Source organism: Myxine glutinosa, chromosome 5, assembly GCF_964187855.1.
Source record: "Myxine glutinosa chromosome 5, kmMyxGlut1.1, whole genome shotgun sequence".
Lineage (NCBI taxonomy): Eukaryota > Metazoa > Chordata > Myxini > Myxiniformes > Myxinidae > Myxine > Myxine glutinosa.
This window is the reverse complement of record NC_136265.1, coordinates 200,478,134-200,503,503: the sequence shown is the minus strand read 5'-3', so window position 1 is coordinate 200,503,503 and position 25,370 is coordinate 200,478,134. Positions and strand designations below refer to the sequence as shown.

At 42.5% G+C, this 25,370-nt stretch overlaps 1 protein-coding gene across 3 annotated transcripts in view; it reads right to left on the bottom strand.

The window, feature by feature from the left end:
• Window positions 1-1,481: 1,481 nt before the first annotated feature.
• LOC137428274 (inositol-trisphosphate 3-kinase C) overlaps window positions 1,482-25,370 on the bottom strand; it is a 61,545-nt gene continuing 37,656 nt past the window's right edge. The window contains exons 1-7 of one of the 3 annotated variants that reach the window (XM_078779366.1): window positions 10,506-10,688; window positions 10,031-10,130; window positions 8,634-8,847; window positions 8,284-8,473; window positions 7,984-8,085; window positions 6,622-6,693; window positions 1,482-3,546 (exon numbers count right to left, since the gene is read on the bottom strand). In XM_078779366.1, coding sequence (XP_078635492.1) covers window positions 3,292-3,546; window positions 6,622-6,693; window positions 7,984-8,085; window positions 8,284-8,473; window positions 8,634-8,847; window positions 10,031-10,130; window positions 10,506-10,544 — 972 coding nt within the window. In that variant the 5' untranslated portion in view covers window positions 10,545-10,688 and the 3' untranslated portion in view covers window positions 1,482-3,291. Of the gene's footprint in view, window positions 3,547-6,621; window positions 6,694-7,983; window positions 8,086-8,283; window positions 8,474-8,633; window positions 8,848-10,030; window positions 10,131-10,505; window positions 10,689-25,370 lie in introns of those variants that run through there. The other 2 variants (XM_078779365.1, XM_078779367.1) reach the window with 2 other exon arrangements.

The window sequence follows — 25,370 nt, the reverse complement described above, 5'->3', positions numbered from 1 at the left end:
ATGGATGAAAAATGGATGGTTTATGGATGAAAAATGGATGGTTTATGGATGAAAAATGGATGGTTTATGGATGAAAAATGGATGGTTTATGGATGAAAAATGGATGGTTTATGGATGAAAAATGGACGGTTTATGGATGAAAAATGGATGGTTTATGGATGAAAAATGGATGGTTTATGGATGAAAAATGGATGGTTTATGGATGAAAAATGGATGGTTTATGGATGAAAAATGGATGGTTTATGGATGAAAAATGGATGGTTTATGGATGAAAAATGGATCGTTTATGGATGAAAAATGGATGGTTTATGGATGAAAAATGGATGGTTTATGGATGAAAAAATGGATGGTTTATAGATGAAAAATGGATGGTTTATGGATGAAAAATGGATGGTTTATGGATGAAAAATGGATGGTTTATGGATGAAAAATGGATGGTTTATGGATGAAAAATGGATGGTTTATGGATGAAAAATGGATGGTTTATGGATGAAAAATGGATGGTTTATGGATGAAAAATGGATGGTTTATGGATGAAAAATGGATGGTTTATGGATGAAAAATGGATCGTTTATGGATGAAAAATGGATGGTTTATGGATGAAAAATGGATGGTTTATGGATGAAAAATGGATGGTTTATGGATGAAAAATGGATGGTTTATGGATGAAAAATGGATGGTTTATGGATGAAAAATGGATGGTTTATGGATGAAAAATGGATGGTTTATGGATGAAAAATGGATGGTTTATGGATGAAAAATGGATGGTTTATAGATGAAAAATGGATGGTTTATGGATGAAAAATGGATGGTTTATAGATGGGTGAATGCACAACGTTTATAACCTTAGTGTCGCCACCATACCGGGCAATAAACGTCACCACCGTACGAGTAAAGATGTGTTGGTGGCTCACAGTACCAGAAAGGGAATTATATTACCCGTTATATGCTGTCATCCAGGTGTTCCGCAGGTCTGGCGTTACATCACAAAGTGTGACGTCCGTCAGGTGCGACGTTAAGCAAAGGACCCACCTGCCACCATTGGTTGGGGCATTTTAAAGATCCTAAGGTGTCTTTCGTAAAGCGTTGCAAAATATGCCCTGGATAAGAATGTGGCCAAATTCCAAATTTAAGGCAATGGCAACCACCCCAGTGCAATCCTTTGCCATGAGACGGAACCATGCACTCAAGCGGACCTCTGAAACAACAACAACAACAACAACGCACTGATGATGTTAATAATGTACAAGGGTTGTACAATCTTTGCTGGTCTTTGTTTACCCCCCACACCTCACCTCTCACACCCCCCTTGTACCATAGCAATAATGTAACTTGAGGAAAGAACTTGAACCGGTTGGTGGATACCCACCAATCACAGTGGCCTGATTTGTATGTAGTTGTTAAAATCGATTATTCAGCTAAACATTACTAAAGCAACCAACTTGGAAGAGTTCAACTACCAGTGCTCGGACAAAATAAGGTAAAGTCTCCATTGCTTTGTTAGACAAGGCATGAGTTACACAAAGTTCAAACACCAAATAAAACCATCTCATTTCCTGTTACTTTACATGTTGAATTAAAAAAACAAAATATGTAACGTCCAGATAATAAGAACCCACTCATGACAACTCACACCAATCTTGGAATGCCTTTCAATCCTGACAAATCTCACACTCTCACTATCCCTCTCCAAGGACCGAAGGTCTGGCAAACCCTCCTATCTACATTCGTAACAATCCTCTTGAGGAAGTTCAGTCATTCAAACTCCTGGGTTTCACTATCAGCCACGATTTCTTGGGTAAACCACATTTCAAAGTCGCCCTCAATAGCGAGCCGCCCTTTCTTGGCACACCTGAACTCCTGTTCACCTACAAGGCCTTCAGCCACAGCTTGATGGAGTCGTGTGTTCCCCCTATGGGCTGGCTCCCCCTGCCTCACACCTTGCTCGGCTTGATGCCGTGGAAACCAAGGCCTTTAAGATTATTGGAATCTCTCTCGCGATGAAGCTGAGTGTATGGTCTATCACTTCGACATCGCGGACAGGCCGGTGGTCTCTGTCTTCTACCACCCTCTTTCTGTTATTGTACCCTCTGCTCCTTCCATGCTTCGTCTCCCCTCCCTCCCCCCAAGATTTCTGCAGGGGACACATGGTGTCCACCATCAACCCCCTTCTGGTGAAGCTACCTAAATCCAGTACACTGCTCACCTCTACCCATTCGTTGCTCTTTTTTCCCCACCTGTACAACCCACCTCCACGTTCTCTTGAACCTCATTTTTCCCCCAGGTCTTCAAGACAGGTGTTTACCACAATCTCAGATCATCCCCAATCCAAAACCATAATATTTTCTACCCTCGTTATCCGCACCCAAATCCTTCCTCCTTCCAAATTTCCAGTTTTCCATCCTCAGAGTTTCCTTCTGTATCCATCTTGTCCACCCCACGCATCCTCTTCCGCCCCTCATTCCTCCCCACACCAATTGTTTGTCCATGTCTCCCTCTGTCTTGGCCTTCAGCTCTGCCGTTGGTGGTTCCCCATCTCTCAACTTTGGCCTGTTTTGTCCTGATTCATTCAGTGTACTAATACTAGCTCTTCCAGGAGCCTCGATTATGTACACAAAAACAATCCAGTAAAAGGTCAACCAGAGGTCAACAATGAAACCACTAAACAATCCAACGACTAACGATATATTAAATGCCAACAGTCGACCTCCTCAGTTTTCATCATACAAAACCTTACGTCACCATTCAAAAAGAGCAGGCATCGTGTGCTCGTGCCCTCAGCAGATCATTTGAATGATGCGGCCATTTTGTTCCACGGTAGGCCTACTAGGAATGACCAGTACGAGAGGTAAAATTTTATCATTATTCCTTTGAAATACACTCCCTTGTAGTATTTCAGTTGTTAATTGAAGGCAAAAGTCATGCCCTGCTAAAAATGGGTTACGGTTTGTACATCAAGGGAGTCATGGCAGTGTGCGGAGTCGGGAGTTATTCCTTGTGTTCCGAGTAGGAAGTAGAGACCGTCAAAAGGACCAAACTGTAATCGAGGTCTGGCATCGCGTCGGCCGAGTGCTTTCGTCAAAGCTGGAGCAGTGTGGCGCTTCTGGATTCCATCAATATCTGCAAGGTCGACGAACAGTTTTGTCCGGGTTGATCACGAGGATCTTCAGGTAGAATGATGGTCAGTGGAGTTGCAATTTTCAACAAGGAATGGCAAATTGTCCCCTTCTTTTCCATCGGTGGCCATTTTATACATACGGTTCGACAGTAGTGGTTATACGACTACCGCCATTACCTCCGCGGGGACGAAGCTTGGGTGGAGTTGACATTTTCCTCCACAGTAGTTTGTGAAGCCGCTTCTGTCATGATGTCGATTAGGTTGTCCAGGCCCCACAGATAACCATCCTCACGGTTACCTTCATGCCACGGCAGCCGATGGTTGAGTACCTGGCCAGGTGGAAGAGGCAATGTTTTCCCAAAGTCGATCATCCAGACCTTGGCGTGACCCTTGTGGTCGTGCAAGAACAGCAGGGAACTTCCAATGACCTGCAGGACATCATAGGGCAATAATTAACGTGGTTACAAAAGCCATACATATATACCTTTGTAGCACTGCAGGTATTTGTGGAAATGTTTTGTTTTTCTTAAAGAAAGAAAATGAATACCAGTTAAAGGAGATGGATAGCAAGGTGATAAAAATATTGAAAGAAAATATTCAAAATAGCGAATAATTGAAAGTGATTGAGATACGAAATTGAAACATCGAAGACCGGTTGATCCTGCGGTCCATTGAGTAGAGGGGCTGTATTGGGTTTCAGAGCAATCGGTTGGTAAATGAGGGATGAGAAGGGATCCGAAGTTTGGGTGTTAACCCTTCCTGAGAGCCCCCATGACCCAAAATCAAAAGTCATGCAGACTATCGTTTTGTATTCATGTGTCAAGTTTCAGAACAATCAACCAGGTGATAAGGGAGGTGCAGCAAAAATAGCAAAACGTTAATGGACGGACGGACAGACATCCGGACATCACGACCCATTTTATAAGGAGAAAGGGTTAAAATAAATAAATTAATAAATGAGTTCATCTCTTCGAGAATCGAGATGAGATTACCTGAAAAGGACCAATGACTTGTATATGTTATGCGCCATCGGTAGATTTGCGCTATTGACCGATCGGAAATGGCGCAGGCATCGTTTTGCGCCATCAATGGATGCGTATCATCGCTGGATAGCGCAGCGCCGTCGATCGATTTGCATCAGGAGGAGAGGGAGAAATGGTAAGGATTGTTTGTAGGAAATATCGATCGATATCTAACCCTCGATCGGTCGATAGCGCAAATCCACTGATGGCGCATAACATATATATATATATTGTAAATGACAGCACACTAAGCAGTAAAATAATTAAAATTTCTTTATTAATAGCCTGACGGTTTAAGAACAAACTACTTCTCTTCCTCAGAGGTGTTAAGTGTGGTGATAACCGTTAAGTTCCGTTGGGGACGGTTCACCTGATGGATTGGTCCAAGTCCTTGACAATCACAGGGCTTCCCTGCATTCAAATGACTCTGCCGTTTTTGACGTTGTAATTGATTACGTAGTGCTATGTACAGTCACGTGAAAAAGTAAGTACACCCGATGTAAAGTTTTGACTTTTTCAACATATTTCAACTTGCAGCTATTTGATCTTCATTTCAACAATATTGATAGATAAAGGTGATATAATATAACAAATATCATGAAACATTTACATTTTGTTGTCCATTGTATAATTTAAATAAACATAAATGCAAATTTCGCATGTGGAAAAAGTAAGTACACCCCGACATTTATCACTACTTCAAATACCTAAAATTAGAATCAGGTGCACCAGCTCAGGTGCAAATGATTAGAACATCGTTAGAGAGGATCTTGGAGGAACCTGTCTTATTTAAACCTCAAACATTTAGTTTGGTTTGCTCTTTGTTGTTGAAGTGTGCGGCGTCACCATGCCTAGATCAAAAGAGCTCTCTGAGGCCTTCAGAAAGAAGGTTATAGATGCCTACGAGTCTGGGAAGGGATTTAAAAAGATCTCCAAGCAATTTGAAATCAATCATTCGACTGTCCAGAAGATCATCTACAAGTGGAGAAGATTCCAAACAACTGCCAACTTGTTCAGGCCAGGCCGCCCCAGCAAGTTCAGCCCGAGAGCAGACCGCAAGATGCTGAAAGAAGTCTCTAAGAACCCCAGAATGTCATCACGGGACCTACAGGTAGCTCTTGCCACTGTTGATGTCAAAGTGCACCAGTCTACCATTAGAAAGAGGCTGCACAAATTTGATCTACATGGGAGGTGTGCCAGGAGGAAACCTTTGCTGTCCAGAAAGAACATCAGGGCAAGACTAAAGTTTGCCAATGAACACCTCGGCAAAGACCAGCACTTCTGGAACAATGTGCTCTGGACAGATGAGTCAAAGGTAGAGCTATTTGGCCACAGTACCAGAAGACATGTTTGGCGAAAACCAAAGACAGCATTTGACCACAAGAACCTGATACCAACTGTAAAGCATGGTGGTGGAAATATTATGGTTTGCGGCAGCTTTGCTGCATCAGGGCCTGGGCAGCTCACCATCATAGAATCCACTATTAATTCTTCATTGTACCAGAGGGTGCTTGAGGATAATGTGAGGCCATCTGTTGGAAAGTTGAAGCTCAACTGAAGGTGGACCTTGCAACATGACAATGACCCTAAACATTCCAGTAAATCCACCAAGGAATGGCTGAAAAGAAAGAAATGGAGGGTTCTGGAATGGCCAAGTCAAAGCCCAGATCTAAATCCCATCGAGATGTTGTGGGGGGATTTGAAACGAGCTGTGCATGCAAGAAACCCCTCAAACATCGCACAGCTGAAAGAATTCTGCATGGAGGAGTGGGAAAAATTTCTCCCAGTCGATCTCAGAGACTGGTAGACAGTTATGAGAAACGCCTACTTGAGGTTGTTTCTGCCAAAGGGGGCAATACCACCTATTAGAGCCAAGGGTGTACTTACTTTTTCCACATGCGAAATTTGCATTTATGTTTATTTAAATTATACAATGGACTACAAAATGTAAATGTTTCATGATGTTTGTTATATTATATCACCTTTATCTATCAATATTGTTGAAATGAAGATCAAATAGCTGTATGTTGAAATATGTTGAAAAAGTCAAAACTTTACATGGGGTGTACTTACTTTTTCACGTGACTGTATGTGGGGTGTAAATTTATTATTTATTTATTGACGCGCACACATTGATGAATCACCCTGCCTGTAAAACACCGGGATGGCAGTTTATAGCTGGGTCGGGATTCAAACCCAGGCTAGACAGCTTAAAGGCGAGTGTCCATCCTGTCAGCCCAATATGAAATTAACATATATCTACAGTATCAGGAAGCATATACAAGGGAGCTCTACAATATAGGACAACCAGCGGAATGTCCCATCCAAAACGATGGAATGCTCCATGATGTGATGCCCTCTCTGAAGAGCACAACATTTTTTTTTTTGTCAGATCCTATTGTGTCAACAATCAGATTAGATCACGCAGAGGTGGGTATGCACTACCACTAGCCCAAGATCGATGAAGCCTGAAGTACGAACCTCGTGAGACATGAAGAATGGAGATACTTCAAGGGTTGATCTCATTTCGATGAGACGTTGCCGGTACTGTTGCTGGTAAAAATAAAAGTAAATGAAGGTAAGTACAAAGTCATTTACATATGCTACAAATGAGACCAAAAAGAGCATGTATTCCAATATAGTGGTGGCCTAGTTGTCAGGACACCGGACAGATATCCCAGAGTTTGTGGTTTGAAATCCAATTGAAGAAGGAAGTATTAAGGATTTGGATGCTCAAAATTTGTTGGACAAGTTTTTCAGACATTCAGCAAAGGAGGAGGCGAGCCCGATGGTATCTGATAGAGATGTTTAACATATTCAAAGGAATGGACAAAATAAGTACAGAATAATTTTACAGCAGAATGAACAGTGATAGGACCAGGACCACAGTTTAAGAATAAAGAAGAGCAGAGTGAGGAAGGTAGTGAGGCCCCTAGGGGTCTTTTATTCAGAGTAGTTAATGCATGGAATGGTCTCCCTTGAAAGGTGGTGGCTACAGAAACAGTAGAGAGGTTCAATTTTGAGTTAGACATATACTGGAGTGGAGAGACATATTGGCAGGAATTCACAGGCTTGAAGGGCCTAATGGCCTCCTCCTCCATTGAAGTTCTTTGTAACTCCTTGTATATTTTGCGATTCATAATGCCCAAAATGCAGAAGGAACTTGACATCGCCTACATGTCGATGCAGTGCGAAGCACCATGATTCCTCCACACAAAAATGGCACTTTGAGTCAAATCCAGTGTCACTCACCATCTAACCCAAGACCAAGTCGCTTAAAGGCCTATCCTGCCAGTCCAGACTTATCTGGAGCAAATATACAACAACAACAACAACAACAACAACAACATGCATTTTAACGCCATTTTCCCTGCAAGAGCGGGGGTTAGTCTTGCGGTCCCCATGACAATCTTCTCCATTTTGCCCTATTTTCTGCATCTCCCCTTGTTAACCCCCTTGCCCGCATTTCTTCTTCCACCATCTTTAGCCAAGTCTTTCTCGGTCTTCCCCGTCCTCTACTTCCTTCTACAATCATTTCCATCACTCTTCTCAACCAGTCACTTTCATCCTTCCTCAACACATGACCAAACCATCTCAACCTGTTCCTCTTCACAGCATCAATCACAGGCTCTATTCCCATCATCTTTCGCAATTCATCATTTGTCTTCCTCTCTCTCAACGACACTCCGCACATCCACCGAACCATTCGCATTTCCACCCTTTCCAACCTTTGCTGCTGCTCTACGTGGGGGTATATATATATAATCGAAGCTGCATACTCCTCAACCATGATTGATGCTCATCAAATAATTGAAGATTGCTACATTAATTGACAGGACTTACGAGTATGCAGCGTTTTTCTTCTGTGAAGTCTTCAAAGATCTTGAGGATCTGCTTGCAGGTCTTGGTCTTTTTGAAGTCCTGCAGTAGAGTTCCATCACCCTTCTGTGGTGAATGAAAGACAGTGGGGCAAGACACATACAGGTTGAGGCAGACCGAAATATCACCTTTTTAGAATGTATTATGGTATTAATATCACCTGACCAAGGTGATATTATCTTCTTCATCCTACTAATGAAATGTTCGTCACAAAGTGGTATGTTTGGGTTTATTATGAGTATAGCTTCCTTTTTACTGGACTACCTTGATGCCTTCAATGCGGAATCCGAGTGAGGCCGAGGAGCTTGTGGCCTCTCGCCACTGCATGTAGCGTGGCTTTGTGATGGCGCCACGTGCTCGCTCCTGAGGCGTAGGGGCATTTGGCTCCACGGCAATCATTTTATTGAAGAGGTCAGCCCTCAGGACAGGTTTTTCTTCCTCTTCCAGATATGTCCTGTGGAGTAAAAATGAAGCATCGTGCCAATTCATTGGACACTTGTTCGGCTATATCCTACAGTAAATACCAGCTTGACGTAAAGATGCGAGAGCATTGTTGAGATTGAGAAACAAAGGCACACACAAGAATACAACTTGTAAATATCAATATATTTTACCTTAAACCAATCTTGCAGTCCATGATAGAAGGTGACCTAAAGTTTGTAAGCAGGTCCTCCATCTGGACATATCGCTCTCCATCCCGTTCCAGTACCCCGTGGTATGCGGGGACAAAAGGCCGGAGCACATCGGCCATTAGATTTTCCAGGCAGCGTTGCTCAGATTCACATAGTCGCTTGAGAACGACACCTTGTTCCCCGGGGGCAAAGTTCTCTGCAACAAAACAAGATCAAAAGATGAGTCAAAACTTTTTGTCCGAACTTTGCCCTTGAGATTGAAACAAAAAACTTCAGTGAGGCAAAAGGGCATGTTCCAAAGTTTTTACCTACATTGCTCTTTTGGTGCAACGTCAAAAGATTTTACGGCACATTTGGAACCCCAGACTCACAATGAATCAGTGTGACATTATCGCGTCATGCAGCCGCATTGCGTCACTACGTGACGCACCAGTGAGACATCATTACTCTGTAATGCCTGAAAGGGATCAAGGACGTTGTGGTGGGAAAATATAGTGGGCTATAGACTGCTCTCCCACCTGTGTGCTTTCCTATTTCAGTGCTAATTCAATGTGTACATATGTCAGTTGTATATCTGGTGTTGGCCTAATTGTTATGGCGGTGGGCTTGGGATCCCAAGGTCCTGAATGTTGGAATCCCGTTCAGCTGTTGACTTAATACCAGGTGGGGTTGACTAACCCTGTCGTCCTTCCGAGGTCGGAGAAATGAGTACCAGGGTACTGGGTCCTCTCTCAAGGAGGTTGGTGGCAGGATTTGCACTCCAGCCACCGTAAAAACACCTCATTCCGTAGCACACACACTCGGGTAGGGATGTTGCTGGGGAGTTGCAAGGACGCAGTGACGTGCTGATCCAGCGTATGCTCCCATATATATATATATATATATATATCAGTTCACTATATCTGAGGTGTCCTGAGAGGTCCAAATCAGATCCCAGCAACTCCAGGATGCACATGTTCTTCCATTAACCCCTTATGGTTAAACTCCCAAACTACAGGCTTACTGGAACCTCAATTTATTTGTTCCGCTTTTCTCCATTTGTGGAACCACATTCCGGAGATGGTTCAATCACACTCTTCCTTCCAGCACTTTAAGCAGGCGTTGCAACTCCATCTTGTGTCATTCCTGCTCTTCCCATTATCGTTCCAACTCAACTTAACACAAGCCTCTTACTTGCAGGTTACCGTTTCCTTCCACATATTGTTGCTCTTCTTTTCCTATAAATGTATTCGCTTGCTGATTATGTCCCACTGTCGCCCCACTATGTCTCATCTTCTTCATCCTACATCTTCTTCTTCCATGAACCTAAACATTGTACATAACAAAATTGCGCTTATCATCTCCCAGATCCCATTCCATCCGTCCGTTTAGGAACACACCTGAATGTCCCGAGAGCTGGATCCAAGGATAGCTCTTCTTGAGTGCGACGATAAATAGCGTACGACGGACCATTGTCTGGATCTTCTTCCAGGTCTTCTGCTGGTGGGTTACGCACAATGGGAAATGAGTACGACGATCTCGATACGTGTAACAAAAATAAAATCAACTTAAAATGCTTCAATAGAACCCGACATATTGGGCTGACAATGTGTATCGATGATACTTGAAGCCCATACAAGACATACTTTTCTTTCTTCCTTTGTTAACACGTTCTCAGCTTGACCGTAAACACTTGACCTAAGGTCTAAATCAGATGTTTTTGTAACTACAACATAGGTTAATAGACCGGTTCACATAACCAGGAATCAAAAGAAGTTTCGTCGCCTGTTTTCTAATCACATTGACATATGTAACACATGAAGAAGCGAGGGACAGACTTGGAGAACCGGCAAAAGATCACGCAATTGTACAAACCTTTCCTCCAGGTACCTTGGATGGGAGAGAACCGTGCATGATGGAGGATATCCTGCTTAACAGGTTAACAGAGTTAAGATTTAATATGACCGAAACAACGATAGCAAAAACAAACGGAAATCTTCCCGAAGCTGCCTGCGGTGTTGTCTGATGCCTACGAGCATATGGTCACTGCTGATATGCATGTGTAATATATATATATATATATATATGGGGAGGAACAAGCAAGGAGGAGCGTGGGTGAGGGGAGGGGAGAGGTGGCACTGGCATTGGGTCACAAAGCGCGTCAGTCGGAGAGAGACCACGGAAAGTTAACACAGGAAAGTAGGAATAATAATGATGTTTTGTGCGCAGTTGTGAAAAGGCCTCCACCCAACTAGTCACAGTGGCTGTAGATCAGTCGGCAAATAGTTACAGCTTCTGGAATTTCAAACTCAGTTTTAGGTTTGTAATAATGCTCCATTTGCCATTTGCTCAATTTGCCATGCTCAAAACCGTCAATTTGCCATCCCTTTCCCAGCAGTAGTTCATGGAGGAATTTGTAACTTCTTCATGGTGCTCACTCTTCAAGGACACCATGGGAGATTTAATGCCCATCAACGAATGCCGGCAGTTGGTATATGCCCGTTTAACGTCCATCCGAGGGATGGCACTCACATTGATGAATCACCCTGCCTGTGAAATACCACCCAGGATGACGGTTTATATCTGCGTCGGGATTCAAACCCAGGCTAGACAGCTTAGAGGCGAGTGTATGTCCTGCCACCTTTCTCATTGGTTACGTAAAGGATATCCTCTTTGCCGTTTTCAACTATTATTAGATTGCACGATTGTGTATTGTCCATTGTGTTTCCTATTATACTGTTACGTGTGTGGGAGTAGATGATGAATCTCATAGGAAACTTAGAATCGTGTACGTTTGGAATGCTCCGAGTGTCGTGAAAAAGAACACCTCGACGTAAATTAAGTTAGGCGCGAGAAAAGATAATACCGCCGAGTTGGGTATATGCCTCGGAGTAAAGCTCGTTTCGGCCATTTGTCCTGTTGGGGTCTTAACCCCGGGGACACGACAATACATATGTTTTTAAGTATGGGTACACCCACTCCCTACGGAAGCAGCAGGAAGGGTCATGTCATTATCTTCTCCGTGACATATATAGATTACAGTAGATCTAGTCTCGGGTCCATTAGTCTGTGGGAGATGCGATAAACAAACATATAATGCCTCAAAAACATCGCGTTTCCTCCCTTTTGGTTTAGTGTTAAACAGCAGTAGTGACTGTTTAAAAAGGTAACCACATGTGTTTGTGGTTTATAATTTTCTTACTTCTGGTAGGGGTACCCCACAAAACGCCCCAAAAAGCACGTTAATCCGGCCATTGACGAAGTCGGCAAACCCCCTTGGGGAGGGGGGCATATTAAGTCACTACAACCTCCATTGTGAGACCCTATCAAATGCAAATGCCAAATCTGTGAATGTCACAGGTGGAAACCCTCACGTCATTGGCTCATTCTTCTTTAAACTCAATCTCTCTATATTTTCATGCGAAACAGCATAATTCCAATCACAAACTAGAAGGCATCTGGAAATGTAAAGCCCATCCACGCCCACTTTGTATTCAGACTTCTTCCGTATGCTAAACATGACAAAAACAGCGAAAATATGAAATATTGGCGATTTTAGGCGATCTTGACCTTCTGACCTCAAAGGCAAAATATACTTCAGTGACCCAATATGCAAACCCTGCTCAAATTTCAAGTCAATCGGATGAGAATTGATGATTTTATACAATCTTGACCTTTGACCTTTTGATCTGAAAAAAAAAACAATCAGCTTCTAGCTTTTGATTGGTGAACCAATTCAGTGACCCAATATGCAAATTCTTAAAATTTCAGGTCAATTGGATGAAAGTTGATGATTTTATGTGATGCTGACCTTTGACCTTTTGACAAAATTATTAATTTGTCTTCTCCATATTATCATAATAAAGCTTTGCTGAAAGTTTGATGACAAAACTAAAATGGTAAAAAAGTTACGGCCCCGACAGACACGCAGACACGCAGGCACGCGCTCACAAGCACGTACAAGTGATTGCAAAAAACCTTGCACAGGGGACGGGCTAATTAATACTATACTGTGGCGGACACGAAAGCTCGGCCAGGCGCTTCGCTTCGAGGAGGCCGCTTCGGCCGGGTCGTCCGTTTGCCCCGCAAATTGACCCTCCAGGTGCGCGGGAATTCTGGGGGGGCGCGTGTGGCGGACACGAAAGCTCACTGGAGTGATGTCATCATTCCGCGCACCAAGTGGGCGTCGGCCACGCCCGAGGGGTAGGCGTGGCCTCGGGATATACACCGGGCGCGCAGTCCCGAGCACTCCAGTGCTACAGTAGAGCTCTTTCAATAAAGACTCGTTTGATTTACCGCGTTGTCCGCTTCCTTCTTGGTAAGCAAGTAGCGCGTAGCACCTTCAATATAACAAAATACAATGTTACAATCACTTGCAAGGTAAACAAATATGGACGCCGTTCTCACGTGATAGCCAATACAGACGAATCTGCCGGCAAGAAAGGGCGGATACGAAACACCTCGTACGGGTGGAAACTCAAAATCACAATTGTATCGAGATATTATCAAGCCAGCAAATGTTTCTGCCGACCCGTAATCGTGTTCACTTCCGGATCAGGGGCGGTTTCATACGGATCGAAAGTCCAAATCATAATTGTGTGGAGGAGTTTATGAAACTTCTCACCCAACTTACGCCACCTGCACGGACCTCCAAAGGTTCCACAGAAGGTTTGGCGGAGCTTGCCCCAAAACTGAGGGAGTAGTTTGGGGACGGCCAATGGTTGTACATGTACCCCACGTACCAATTATATATGTACTCTCCCACGTACCTATTATAAAACACTCTTGTTTTATAATATAGATAGATACCTGTTCAGTGCATTCATATCATATAACGGTTCAGTACCTTAATATAGTATAATGTTTTGGTACCTTAATATGGTATAATGCTTTATGGTACATTAATATAGTATAACTGTCGAGTATGCTGGCCACATTGCCAAATGGATCCTCCACTGACCACCACCAGGAAGACCAATGGTAAACCACCCAGCACTATATTCCGATTGTGCTGGATGGAGTGGTACATTTAATGGGACAGGTGGACCGATCCCATAATATTGTTGCGGATCCCGTGTCTGTCGACGTACTAAGGGGAGGGGTTAAGACCCCGTTTCCCCCACAGACACCGGGTCCATGTCCGCCGATCGCGACGAAACTCGCGCCCGGCCGGTTGCGGAGTAACTACAATCGCCAATCCCCCAACCACGGGTCGAAGGGTTATCGACCGTGATCCGAATACCTTCGAGACCATGTGACTGGGAAGACCGGGTATTGAACCCCTCGCTATCCCACACCTAATTCAATCAGGCACGCTGAGCGAATCACACGGTGTGGGTCGCGGTTTTACCCTGCGTGATCTACGGACCTAATCGAGCAGCCGAATTCGGTTCGAACGATGCCGGGTCAATGGGGGAAAAGACGCACACGAGCAGGCCGAGAGGAAATACAATGTACACGTCTTTATTCACAAAAAAGCACAGATAAAGGACGAGAAGCAGACTTAACATAAATTCTTCCCTATCTATTCCCAACACAGGCGCCTGGCACACTCACACACAGGGGGAATCACACACCGGTTAGACTTGTACCGGAAGGACGCGCGGACGCTGATTCGGGCAGTTCCTGCACATGGTGTATGGATCGATCCGGTAGACAGCACGAAGGAGGATCAGCACGGAGGACGACTCAGCACGGATGAAGAAACAGCTTGGAGGACCAACCAGCACGGGGAACGATCAGCATGAAGAAGAGCCAGTTCAGAGAACCGTCAGCACGGAAAACCCACCAGCACGGGGAACGGTCACCACGGAGAAGAGCCAACCTGGACTACCATCAGTACGGACTTTTATTGGGGCGAATGCCCTTCTAGAAGGTTCCACGGCCTACCATTGGCCGATGTTGGTCACATGCGGTCATTCAGCCCCGCCTCCTTCTGGAAGGTTCGACGGCCTACCATTGGCCGATGTTGGTCACGTGCGGTCATTCAGCCCCGCCTCCTTCTGGAATGTTCCATGGCCTACCATTGGCCGATGTTGGTCACGTGCGGTCATTCAGCCCCGCCTCCTTCTGGACGGTTCCACGGCCTACCATTGGCCGATTTCGGTCACGTGCTCGCCCACCCACCCATGAAGCAACGTCTTCTTTCAACAACACGAGTTGGAATCCTGCCTAACTCAACGCATATATCCTTTAATTGCTGCACAATGGAAAGGGAGCTAATGTTTACATGTAATAAGAAATAACTGACTGATGCAAGCTACATGGTGTCGTGTAATTAACTAAAGGGGGTTTCTTTTATTGCTCAACCGTAACACGATTTTTACCTCCGCCATCGAAGGTCGATGGAGGTTATGTTTTCACCCCTGTCTGTCTGTCTGTCTGTCTCTGAGCAAGATCTCCAAAAAATTATGGCCGGATCTGGACGACATTAGGTGGACAGGTTGGATGTGTGACGAGGAAGAATTGTTTACATTTTGGTGAAGATCCGGATTTGGATCTGGATACCAAATTTCCCCCCACCCCCCGTGATTTCTCACCATTGAGAGACAAAACCAAAATCGATACATAGCAAGATATTTCAAAAAGTTGTGGATGACTTATGACAAAACTTGGTAGATGAGTCGGGTAAGTGACATAAAGTAGCCGATTCGATTTTTGGTTGACGTCATAAATCAGGACCCAAAGATGTGAAGCCAGACAAACTCCAGGCTTGGAAGTTTGCGCTCTACCATGTAGCAGGTAGCACAGGCCGTGCCTTACGTCACGGAACAAGCGAACACGTAGATTTGGGCCTCTTGCACAAACGGAAAGAGAAGTTGTCATTGAGAAATAGTAGTCGCGGTCCGTCCTATGACGTATGACGTGTCGCTCCTCCTACGTAAACGTATCGATTGTTAAATGCACTCACATTTTACAGGAAAATATATTTCAAGACACACTCATTGATTCATTATTATGATTTTCCTGCAGCAGTGCCGAAGATAAACCGATCCCAAAATAATTGTGGAAAAACACTGTAGCTTCAATTACAAGTTAAAAAAACATATTTTCGACTTGGTTAAACGTGTTTTTTTCCGTTCAAATGTTAACCATAAACCCCAACAACCAACCTTTGTGATCCGAACTTATCTTTCATGAATCATGAAGCCTCATGTACATGTATTTACCATGGGGTCATCATGGACCTTATACAGTTCAATACAACAAGGTTGTGGGGAGGTTAAGGTAGGAAGTATGGGATGGGGAGGGATGGGGGGGGGGGTAGGTAAACACTCTTCTTATCTCACACAATTTATTTTGATTTTGCTCAGGGTAGATCTGGAACGTTCTCGAAGGAGTGAGAACATAAAGGACAGCCAGCTAAACATCCTCTCCGAGAGAACGGCTAATTTCAACCACACAGCACCCCTCGCTCCCACCTCCTGTTACCAATTGGGGAATTACAACCGCACACCATAAGTTACGTCGGGTGGCCATTCCGCAATGGATTGTTACCTGCGCCACCAAAGGTGGATGGAGGTTATGTTTTCACCCCTGTTTGATTGACCGTTTGTCTGTCCGTTTGTGAACAAAATATCTCAAAAAAGTTGTGGACGGATTCGGACGAAATTTGGCAGAGAGGTAGTATGTGCGACAAGGACGAAACGATTAGACTTTGGTGAAGATCCGGAATCGGATCTGGCTACTGGATTTTTAAAAGTTATTCTTCACCATTGAGAAATCGGGCCAAAAACGATACACAGCAGGATATCTCAAAAAGTTATGAATTGATTTGGACGAAACTTGGTGGACCTGTTGGGTATCTGACACGGACGATTCGATTCGATTTTGGTGAAGATCTGAATATGGATTCGGATATGAGAATTATTTAATTTGTTAAGTGATTCTTCACCATTGGGAGATAGGGCGAAAAACGATACATAGCAGGATATCTCAAAACGTTATGGATTGATTTGGACGAAACTTGTTAGACAGGTTGGGTGTGTAACAAGGACGATTCGATTCGATTTTGGTGAATATCTGAATATGGATTCGGATATGAGAATTATTTAATTTTTAAGTGATTCTTCACCATTGAGAAATCGGGCCAAAAACGATACACAGCAGGATATCTCAAAAAGTTATGGATTGATTTGGACGAAACTTGGTGGACAGGTTGGGTATCTGACACGGACGATTCGATTCGATTTTGGTGAATATCTGAATATGGATTCGGATATGAGAATTATTTAATTTGTTAAGTGATTCTTCACCATTGGGAGATAGGGCGAAAAACGATACATAGCAGGATATCTCAAAACGTTGTGGATTGATTTGGACGAAACTTGTTAGACAGGTTGGGTATCTGACACGGACGATTCGATTCGATTTTGGTGAATATCTGAATATGGATTCGGATATGAGAATTATTTAATTTTTAAGTGATTCTTCACCATTGAGAAATCGGGCCAAAAACGATACACAGCAGGATATCTCAAAAAGTTATGGATTGATTTGGACGAAACTTGGTGGACAGGTTGGGTATCTGACACGGACGATTCGATTCGATTTTGGTGAATATCTGAATATGGATTCGGATATGAGAATTTTTTAATTTCTAAGTGATTCTTCACCATTGGGAGATAGGGCTAAAAACGCGACATAGCAGGATATCTCAAAAAGTTGTGGATTGATTTGGACGAAACTTGTTAGACAGGTTGTGTGCGTGACAAGGAAGAATCGATTCAATTTTGGTGAAGATCTGAATATGGATTATGATATGATAATTATATAATTTCTAAGCGATTCTTCACCATTGAGAAATCGGGCCAAAAGCGATACACAGCAGGATATCTCAAAACGTTGTGGATTGATTTGGACGAAACTTGGTGGACAGGTTGGGTATCTGACATGAACGATTCGATTCGATTTTGGTGAAGATCTGAATATGGATTCGGATGAGAATTATTTAATTTTTAAGTGATTCTTCACCATTGGGGGATAGGGCCAAAAACGATACACAGCAGGATATCTCAAAAAGTTGTGGATTGAATTGGACGAAACTTGTTAGACAGGTTGTGTGCGTGACAAGGAAGAATCGATTCAATTTTGGTGAAGATCTGAATATGGATTCTGATATGATAATTATTTAATTTCTAAGTGATTCTTCACCATTGAGAAATCGGGCCAAAAACGATACACAGCAGGATATCTCAAAAAGTTATGGATTGATTTGGACGAAACTTGGTGGACAGGTTGGGTATCTGACACGGACGATTCGATTCGATTTTGGTGAAGATCTGAATATGGATTCGGATATGAGAATTTTTTAATTTCTAAGTGATTCTTCACCATTGGGAGATAGGGCTAAAAACTATACATAGCAGGATATGTCAAAACGTTGTCGAAAGATTTGGACGAAACTTCGTGGACAGGTTGGGTGTGTAACAAGGAAGAATCGATTCGATTTTGGTGAATATCTGAATATGGATTCGGATATGAGAATTATTTAATTTTTAAGTGATTCTTCACCATTGAGAAATCGGGCCAAAAACGATACACAGCAGGATATCTCAAAAGGTTATGGATTGATTTGGACGAAACTTGGTGGACAGGTTGGGTATCTGACACGGACGATTCGATTCGATTTTGGTGAATATCTGAATATGGATTCGGATATGAGAATTATTTAATTTGTTAAGTGATTCTTCACCATTGGGAGATAGGGCGAAAAACGATACATAGCAGGATATCTCAAAACGTTGTGGATTGATTTGGACGAAACTTGTTAGACAGGTTGGGTATCTGACACGGACGATTCGATTCGATTTTGGTGAATATCTGAATATGGATTCGGATATGAGAATTATTTAATTTTTAAGTGATTCTTCACCATTGAGAAATCGGGCCAAAAACGATACACAGCAGGATATCTCAAAAAGTTATGGATTGATTTGGACGAAACTTGGTGGACAGGTTGGGTATCTGACACGGACGATTCGATTCGATTTTGGTGAATATCTGAATATGGATTCGGATATGAGAATTTTTTTATTTCTAAGTGATTCTTCACCATTGGGAGATAGGGCTAAAAACGCGACATAGCAGGATATCTCAAAAAGTTGTGGATTGATTTGGACGAAACTTGTTAGACAGGTTGTGTGCGTGACAAGGAAGAATCGATTCAATTTTGGTGAAGATCTGAATATGGATTATGATATGATAATTATATAATTTCTAAGCGATTCTTCACCATTGAGAAATCGGGCCAAAAGCGATACACAGCAGGATATCTCAAAACGTTGTGGATTGATTTGGACGAAACTTGGTGGACAGGTTGGGTATCTGACATGAACGATTCGATTCGATTTTGGTGAAGATCTGAATATGGATTCGGATATGAGAATTATTTAATTTTTAAGTGATTCTTCACCATTGGGGGATAGGGCCAAAAACGATACACAGCAGGATATCTCAAAAAGTTGTGGATTGAATTGGACGAAACTTGTTAGACAGGTTGTGTGCGTGACAAGGAAGAATCGATTCAATTTTGGTGAAGATCTGAATATGGATTCTGATATGATAATTATTTAATTTCTAAGTGATTCTTCACCATTGAGAAATCGGGCCAAAAACGATACACAGCAGGATATCTCAAAAAGTTATGGATTGATTTGGACGAAACTTGGTGGACAGGTTGGGTATCTGACACGGACGATTCGATTCGATTTTGGTGAAGATCTGAATATGGATTCGGATATGAGAATTTTTTAATTTCTAAGTGATTCTTCACCATTGGGAGATAGGGCTAAAAACTATACATAGCAGGATATGTCAAAACGTTGTCGAAAGATTTGGACGAAACTTCGTGGACAGGTTGGGTGTGTAACAAGGAAGAATCGATTCGATTTTGGTGAAGATCTGAATATGGATTCGGATATGAGAATTATTTAATTTTTAAGTGATTCTTCACCATTGAGAAATCGGGCCAAAAACGATACACAGCAGGATATCTCAAAAAGTTATGGATTGATTTGGACGAAACTTGTTAGACAGGTTGGGTATCTGACACGGACGATTCGATTCGATTTTGGTGAATATCTGAATATGGATTCGGATATGAGAATTTTTTAATTTCTAAGTGATTCTTCACCATTGGGAGATAGGGCCAAAAACGATACACAGCAGGATATCTCAAAAAGTTGTGGATTGAATTGGACGAAACTTGTTAGACAGGTTGTGTGCGTGACAAGGAAGAATCGATTCAATTTTGGTGAACATCTGAATATGGATTCTGATATGAGAATTATTTAATTTCTAAGCGATTCTTCACCATTGAGAAATCGGGCCAAAAGCGATACACAGCAGGATATCTCAAAGAGTTGTGGATTGATTTGGACGAAACTTGGTGGACAGGTTGGGTATCTGACACGGACGATTCGATTCGGTTTTGGTGAAGATCTGAATATGGATTCGGATATGAGAATTATTTAATTTTTAAGTGAATCTTCACCATTGGGAGATAGGGCTAAAAACTATACATAGCAGGATATGTCAAAACGTTGTCGAAAGATTTGGACGAAACTTCGTGGACAGGTTGGGTGTGTAACAAGGAAGAATCGATTCGATTTTGGTGAAGATCTGAATATGGATTCGGATATGAGAATTATTTAATTTTTAAAGTGATTCTTCACCATTGAGAAATCGGGCCAAAAACGATACACAGCAGGATATCTCAAAAAGTTATGGATTGATTTGGACGAAACTTGTTAGACAGGTTGGGTATCTGACACGGACGATTCGATTCGATTTTGGTGAATATCTGAATATGGATTCGGATATGAGAATTATTTTATTTCTAAGTGATTCTTCACCATTGGGAGATAGGGCTAAAAACGCGACATAGCAGGATATCTCAAAAAGTTGTGGATTGATTTGGACGAAACTTGGTGGACAGGTTGTGTGCGTGACAAGGAAGAATCGATTCAATTTTGGTGAAGATCTGAATATGGATTATGATATGATAATTATATAATTTCTAAGCGATTCTTCACCATTGAGAAATCGGGCCAAAAGCGATACACAGCAGGATATCTCAAAACGTTGTGGATTGATTTGGACAAAACTTGGTGGACAGGTTGGGTATCTGACATGGACGATTCGATTCGATTTTGGTGAAGATCTGAATATGGATTCGGATATGAGAATTATTTAATTTTTAAGTGATTCTTCACCATTGGGGGATAGGGCCAAAAACGATACACAGCAGGATATCTCAAAAAGTTGTGGATTGAATTGGACGAAACTTGTTAGACAGGTTGTGTGCGTGACAAGGAAGAATCGATTCAATTTTGGTGAAGATCTGAATATGGATTCTGATATGGGAATTATTTAATTTCTAAGCGATTCTTCACCATTGAGAAATCGGGCCAAAAGCGATACACAGCAGGATATCTCAAAGAGTTGTGGATTGATTTGGACGAAACTTGGTGGACAGGTTGGGTATCTGACATGGACGATTCGATTCGGTTTTGGTGAAGATCTGAATATGGATTCGGATATGAGAATTATTTAATTTTTAAGTGAATCTTCACCATTGGGAGATAGGGCTAAAAACTATACATAGCAGGATATATCAAAACGTTGTCGAAAGATTTGGACGAAACTTCGTGGACAGGTTGGGTGTGTAACAAGGAAGAATCGATTCGATTTTGGTGAAGATCTGAATATGGATTCGGATATGAGAATTATTTAATTTTTTAAGTGATTCTTCACCATTGGGAGATCAGGCCAAAAACTATACACAGCAGGATATCTCAAACAGTTGTGGATTGATTTGGACGAAACTTGTTAGACAGGTTGTGTGCGTGACAAGGAAGAATCGATTCAATTTTGGTGAAGATCTGAATATGGATTCTGATATGAGAATTATTTAATTTTTAAGCGATTCTTCACCATTGAGAAATCGGGCCAAAAACGATACACAGCAGGATATCTCAGAAAGTTGTGGATTGATTTGGACAAAACCTGGTGGACAGGTTGTTTGTCTGACAAGGAAGAATCGATTCAATTGTGGTGAAGATCCGGATCCGGCTGGTAGAATTCTTCAAGTGCTCCTTCACCGTTGAGTGATATGGCAACCAGGTGGAGGTATGCTCTCTACTGAGTGCTCTTCTCCTTCCCAATGTTCTTGAGTGACCGAATTACAAGACACATTGACATTGCTACACGTGGCATCACTTGTCTGTTACTTCATTGTTCACGTTTATCCCACGGAAATTCGAGGGATCGTTTGCTGTCTGAACAGGTATCGCGTAATTCACCTGTTGGAGGCTGAGCGACAAATCTTACATCAGAAGACATCGTGATCCTTATTTAGAGATACGAGACACGCAACGTGTGTGTGTCCCATCCCTCAGATACACGATAAATTGCGAGTCCAATCTGCAGGAATTCCATGGTGGACGTTACAAAATCCACGTCGTCTTTCGCGAAGAGGTGCGTTATCTCCGGCACCCTGGGAAGATTAGAAACTTCTGCTCTGATCAGTAGTCACGTGCTGCACACAAAATGGATGAATGAATTTCCACCACCAATGTCAAGACTCATGGAGAGGGCAGATGATAGGGGGTCGAACGATGACTCACAAGTGCAGGGAACACGCACAGACAACAACATGTACATGACGTGTCAATGACTTCCGGGATTAAACAGGCAAATGATGGAATTTGCACCGGTGGTTGCACCTTCCGGGCTCCAGTTGTGCGGAGACATTGTGTACCCGACATTGTGTACCCGACATTGTGTACCCGGAAGAGCTGACATTTGCAAATAAAACATCAAGTAATGAGGTGAAAAACCTGCCTTCGGAAGCTAACTTCGAGAAATATTATCGTCACGTGACTTGTGACTGACGGTGGGTGAGCTCAAGGACCCCGAGAGAGTGGATCTTCAACAGGAATCAATGATGCAAAGGTCTGCACAATGGTAGGTGAACTCACCAAACGGGAAAGAACAATCAGAGATTGCAGACCTTCATCAGGACTTGTTTTGTGTTTGGTGTGTGGCTGTGTGTACTGTTTTTGTATTTGTATGTTGTGCGGACGATGCATTGACGATGTAGGCACATACAGTGCACTCAGAAAGTATTCAGACCCCTTCACTTTTTTCACATTTTGTTATGTTGCAGCCTTCTGCTGAAATCGTTTAAATTCATTTTTTTCCCTCATCAATCTGCACTCAATACCCCATAATGACAAAGACAAAACAGGGTTTAGAAAGTTTTGCAAATTTATTAAAAAGAAAAAACTGAAATATCACATTGACATAAGTATTCAGACCCTTTGCTATGACACTTGAAATTTAGCTCAGGTGCCTCCCATTTCTCTTGATCATCTTTGAGATGTTTCTACACCTTGATTGGAGTCCACCTGTGGTACATTCAATTGATTGGACATGATTTGGAAAGGCACACACCTGTCTATATAAGGTCTCACAGCTGACAATGCATATCAGAGCAAAAACCAAGCCATGAGGTCGAAGGAACTGCCTGCAGAGCCCATAGACAGGATTGTGTCGAGGCACAGATCTGGGGAAGCCGACAAAAACATTTCTGCTGCATTGAAGGTTCCCAAGAGCACAGTGGCCTCCATAATTCTTAAATGGAAGAAGTTTGGAACAACCAGGACTCTTCCTAGAGCTTTCCGCCCGGCCAAACTGAGCAATCGGGGGAGAAGGGCCTTGGTAAGAGAGGTGACCAAGAACCCGATGGTCACTGGCTGAGCTCCAGAGATCCTGTGTGCAGATGGGAGAAACTTCCAGAAGGACAAACATCACTGCAACACTCCACCGATCTGGGCCTTATGGCAGAGTGGCCAGACGGAATCCTCTCCTCAGTGAAAGACCCATGAAAGCCGCTTGGAGTTTGCAAAAAAGCACCTAAACGACTCTCAGACTGTGAGAAACAAGATTCTGTGGTCTGATGAAACCAAGATTGAACTGTTTGGCTTCCGTCTGGCCACTCTGCCATATAGCCCAGATCGGTGGAGTGTTGCAGTGATGGTTGTCCTTCTGGAAGTTTCTCCAATCTCGACACAGGATCTCTGGAGCTCAGCCAGAGTGACCATCGGGTTCTTGGTCACCTCTCTTACCAAGGCCCTTCTCCCCCGATTGCTCAGTTTGGCCGGGCGGAAAGCTCTAGGAAGAGTCCTGGTTGTTCCAAACTTCTTCCATTTAAGAATTATGGAGGCCACTGTGCTCTTGGGAACCTTCAATGCAGCAGAAATGTTTTTGTCGGCTTCCCCAGATCTGTGCCTCGACACAATCCTGTCTCTGAGCTCTGCAGGCAATTCCTTCGACCTCATGGCTTGGTTTTTGCTCTGATATGCATTGTCAGCTGTGACACCTTATATAGACAGGTGTGTGCCTTTCCAAATCATGTCCAATCAATAGAATTTACAACAGGTGGACTCCAATCAAGGTGTAGAAACATCTCAAAGATGATCAAGAGAAATGGGAGGCACCTGAGCTAAATTTCAAGTGTCATAGCAAAGGGTCTGAATACTTATGTCAATGTGATATTTCAGTTTTTTATTTTTAATAAATTTGCAAAACTTTCTAAAATCCTGTTTTCTCTTTGTCATTATGGGGTACTGAGTGTAGATTGATGAGGGAAAAAAATGAATTTAAACGATTTCAGCATAAGGCTGCAACATAACAAAATGTGAAAAAAGTGAAGGGGTCTGAATACTTTCTGAATGCACTGTATGTTCATACAGCGGACAAACAGATGCTTTCGGTTTTATTGTATACATTCGCGTTCAAATCCTATGTATTTTATAGACATAGTCACATTCCAATCATACGTGCTCGATGGCTTAATAGATGTACTCAAATTCCAATTGTGCGTACTTTATACTTATACACGTACGCATGTTCGCACTTTATAGACATACATTTTAATTGAACAGCTTTCATATACATACTTGCATTCTAGTGGTACATACGTTTTAGACGCACTTGCATTCTAGTGGTACTTACGTTTTAGACGCACTTGCATTCTAGTAGTACATACTTTATAGACGCACTTGCATTCTAGTGGTACTTACGTTTTAGACGCACTTGCATTCTAGTAGTACATACTTTATAGATGCACTTGCATTCTAGTAGTACATACTTTATAGACGTACTTGCATTCTAGTAGTACATACTTTATAGACGCACTTGCATTCTAGTAGTACATACTTTATAGACGTACTTGCATTCTAGTAGTACATACTTTATAGACGCACTTGCATTCTAGTAGTACATACTTTATAGACGTACTTGCATTCTAGTAGAACATACTTTATAGACGTACTTGCGTTCTAGTAGTACATACTTTATAGACGCACTTGCATTCTAGTAGTACATACTTTATAGACGCACTTGCATTCTAGAAGTACATACTTTATAGACGCACTTGCATTCTAGTAGTACATACTTTATAGACGCACTTGCATTCTAGTAGGACATACTTTATAGACGTACTTGCATTCTAGTGGTACATACTTTATAGACGCACTTGCATTCTAGTAGTACATACTTTATTGAGGTATTTGCATTCTAGTAGTACATACTTTATAGACGCACTTGCATTCTAGTAGGACATACTTTATAGACGTACTTGCATTCTAGTAGGACATACTTTATAGACGCACTTGCATTCTAGTAGTACATACTTTATAGACGTACTTGCATTCTAATTCTACAGCCGTTATG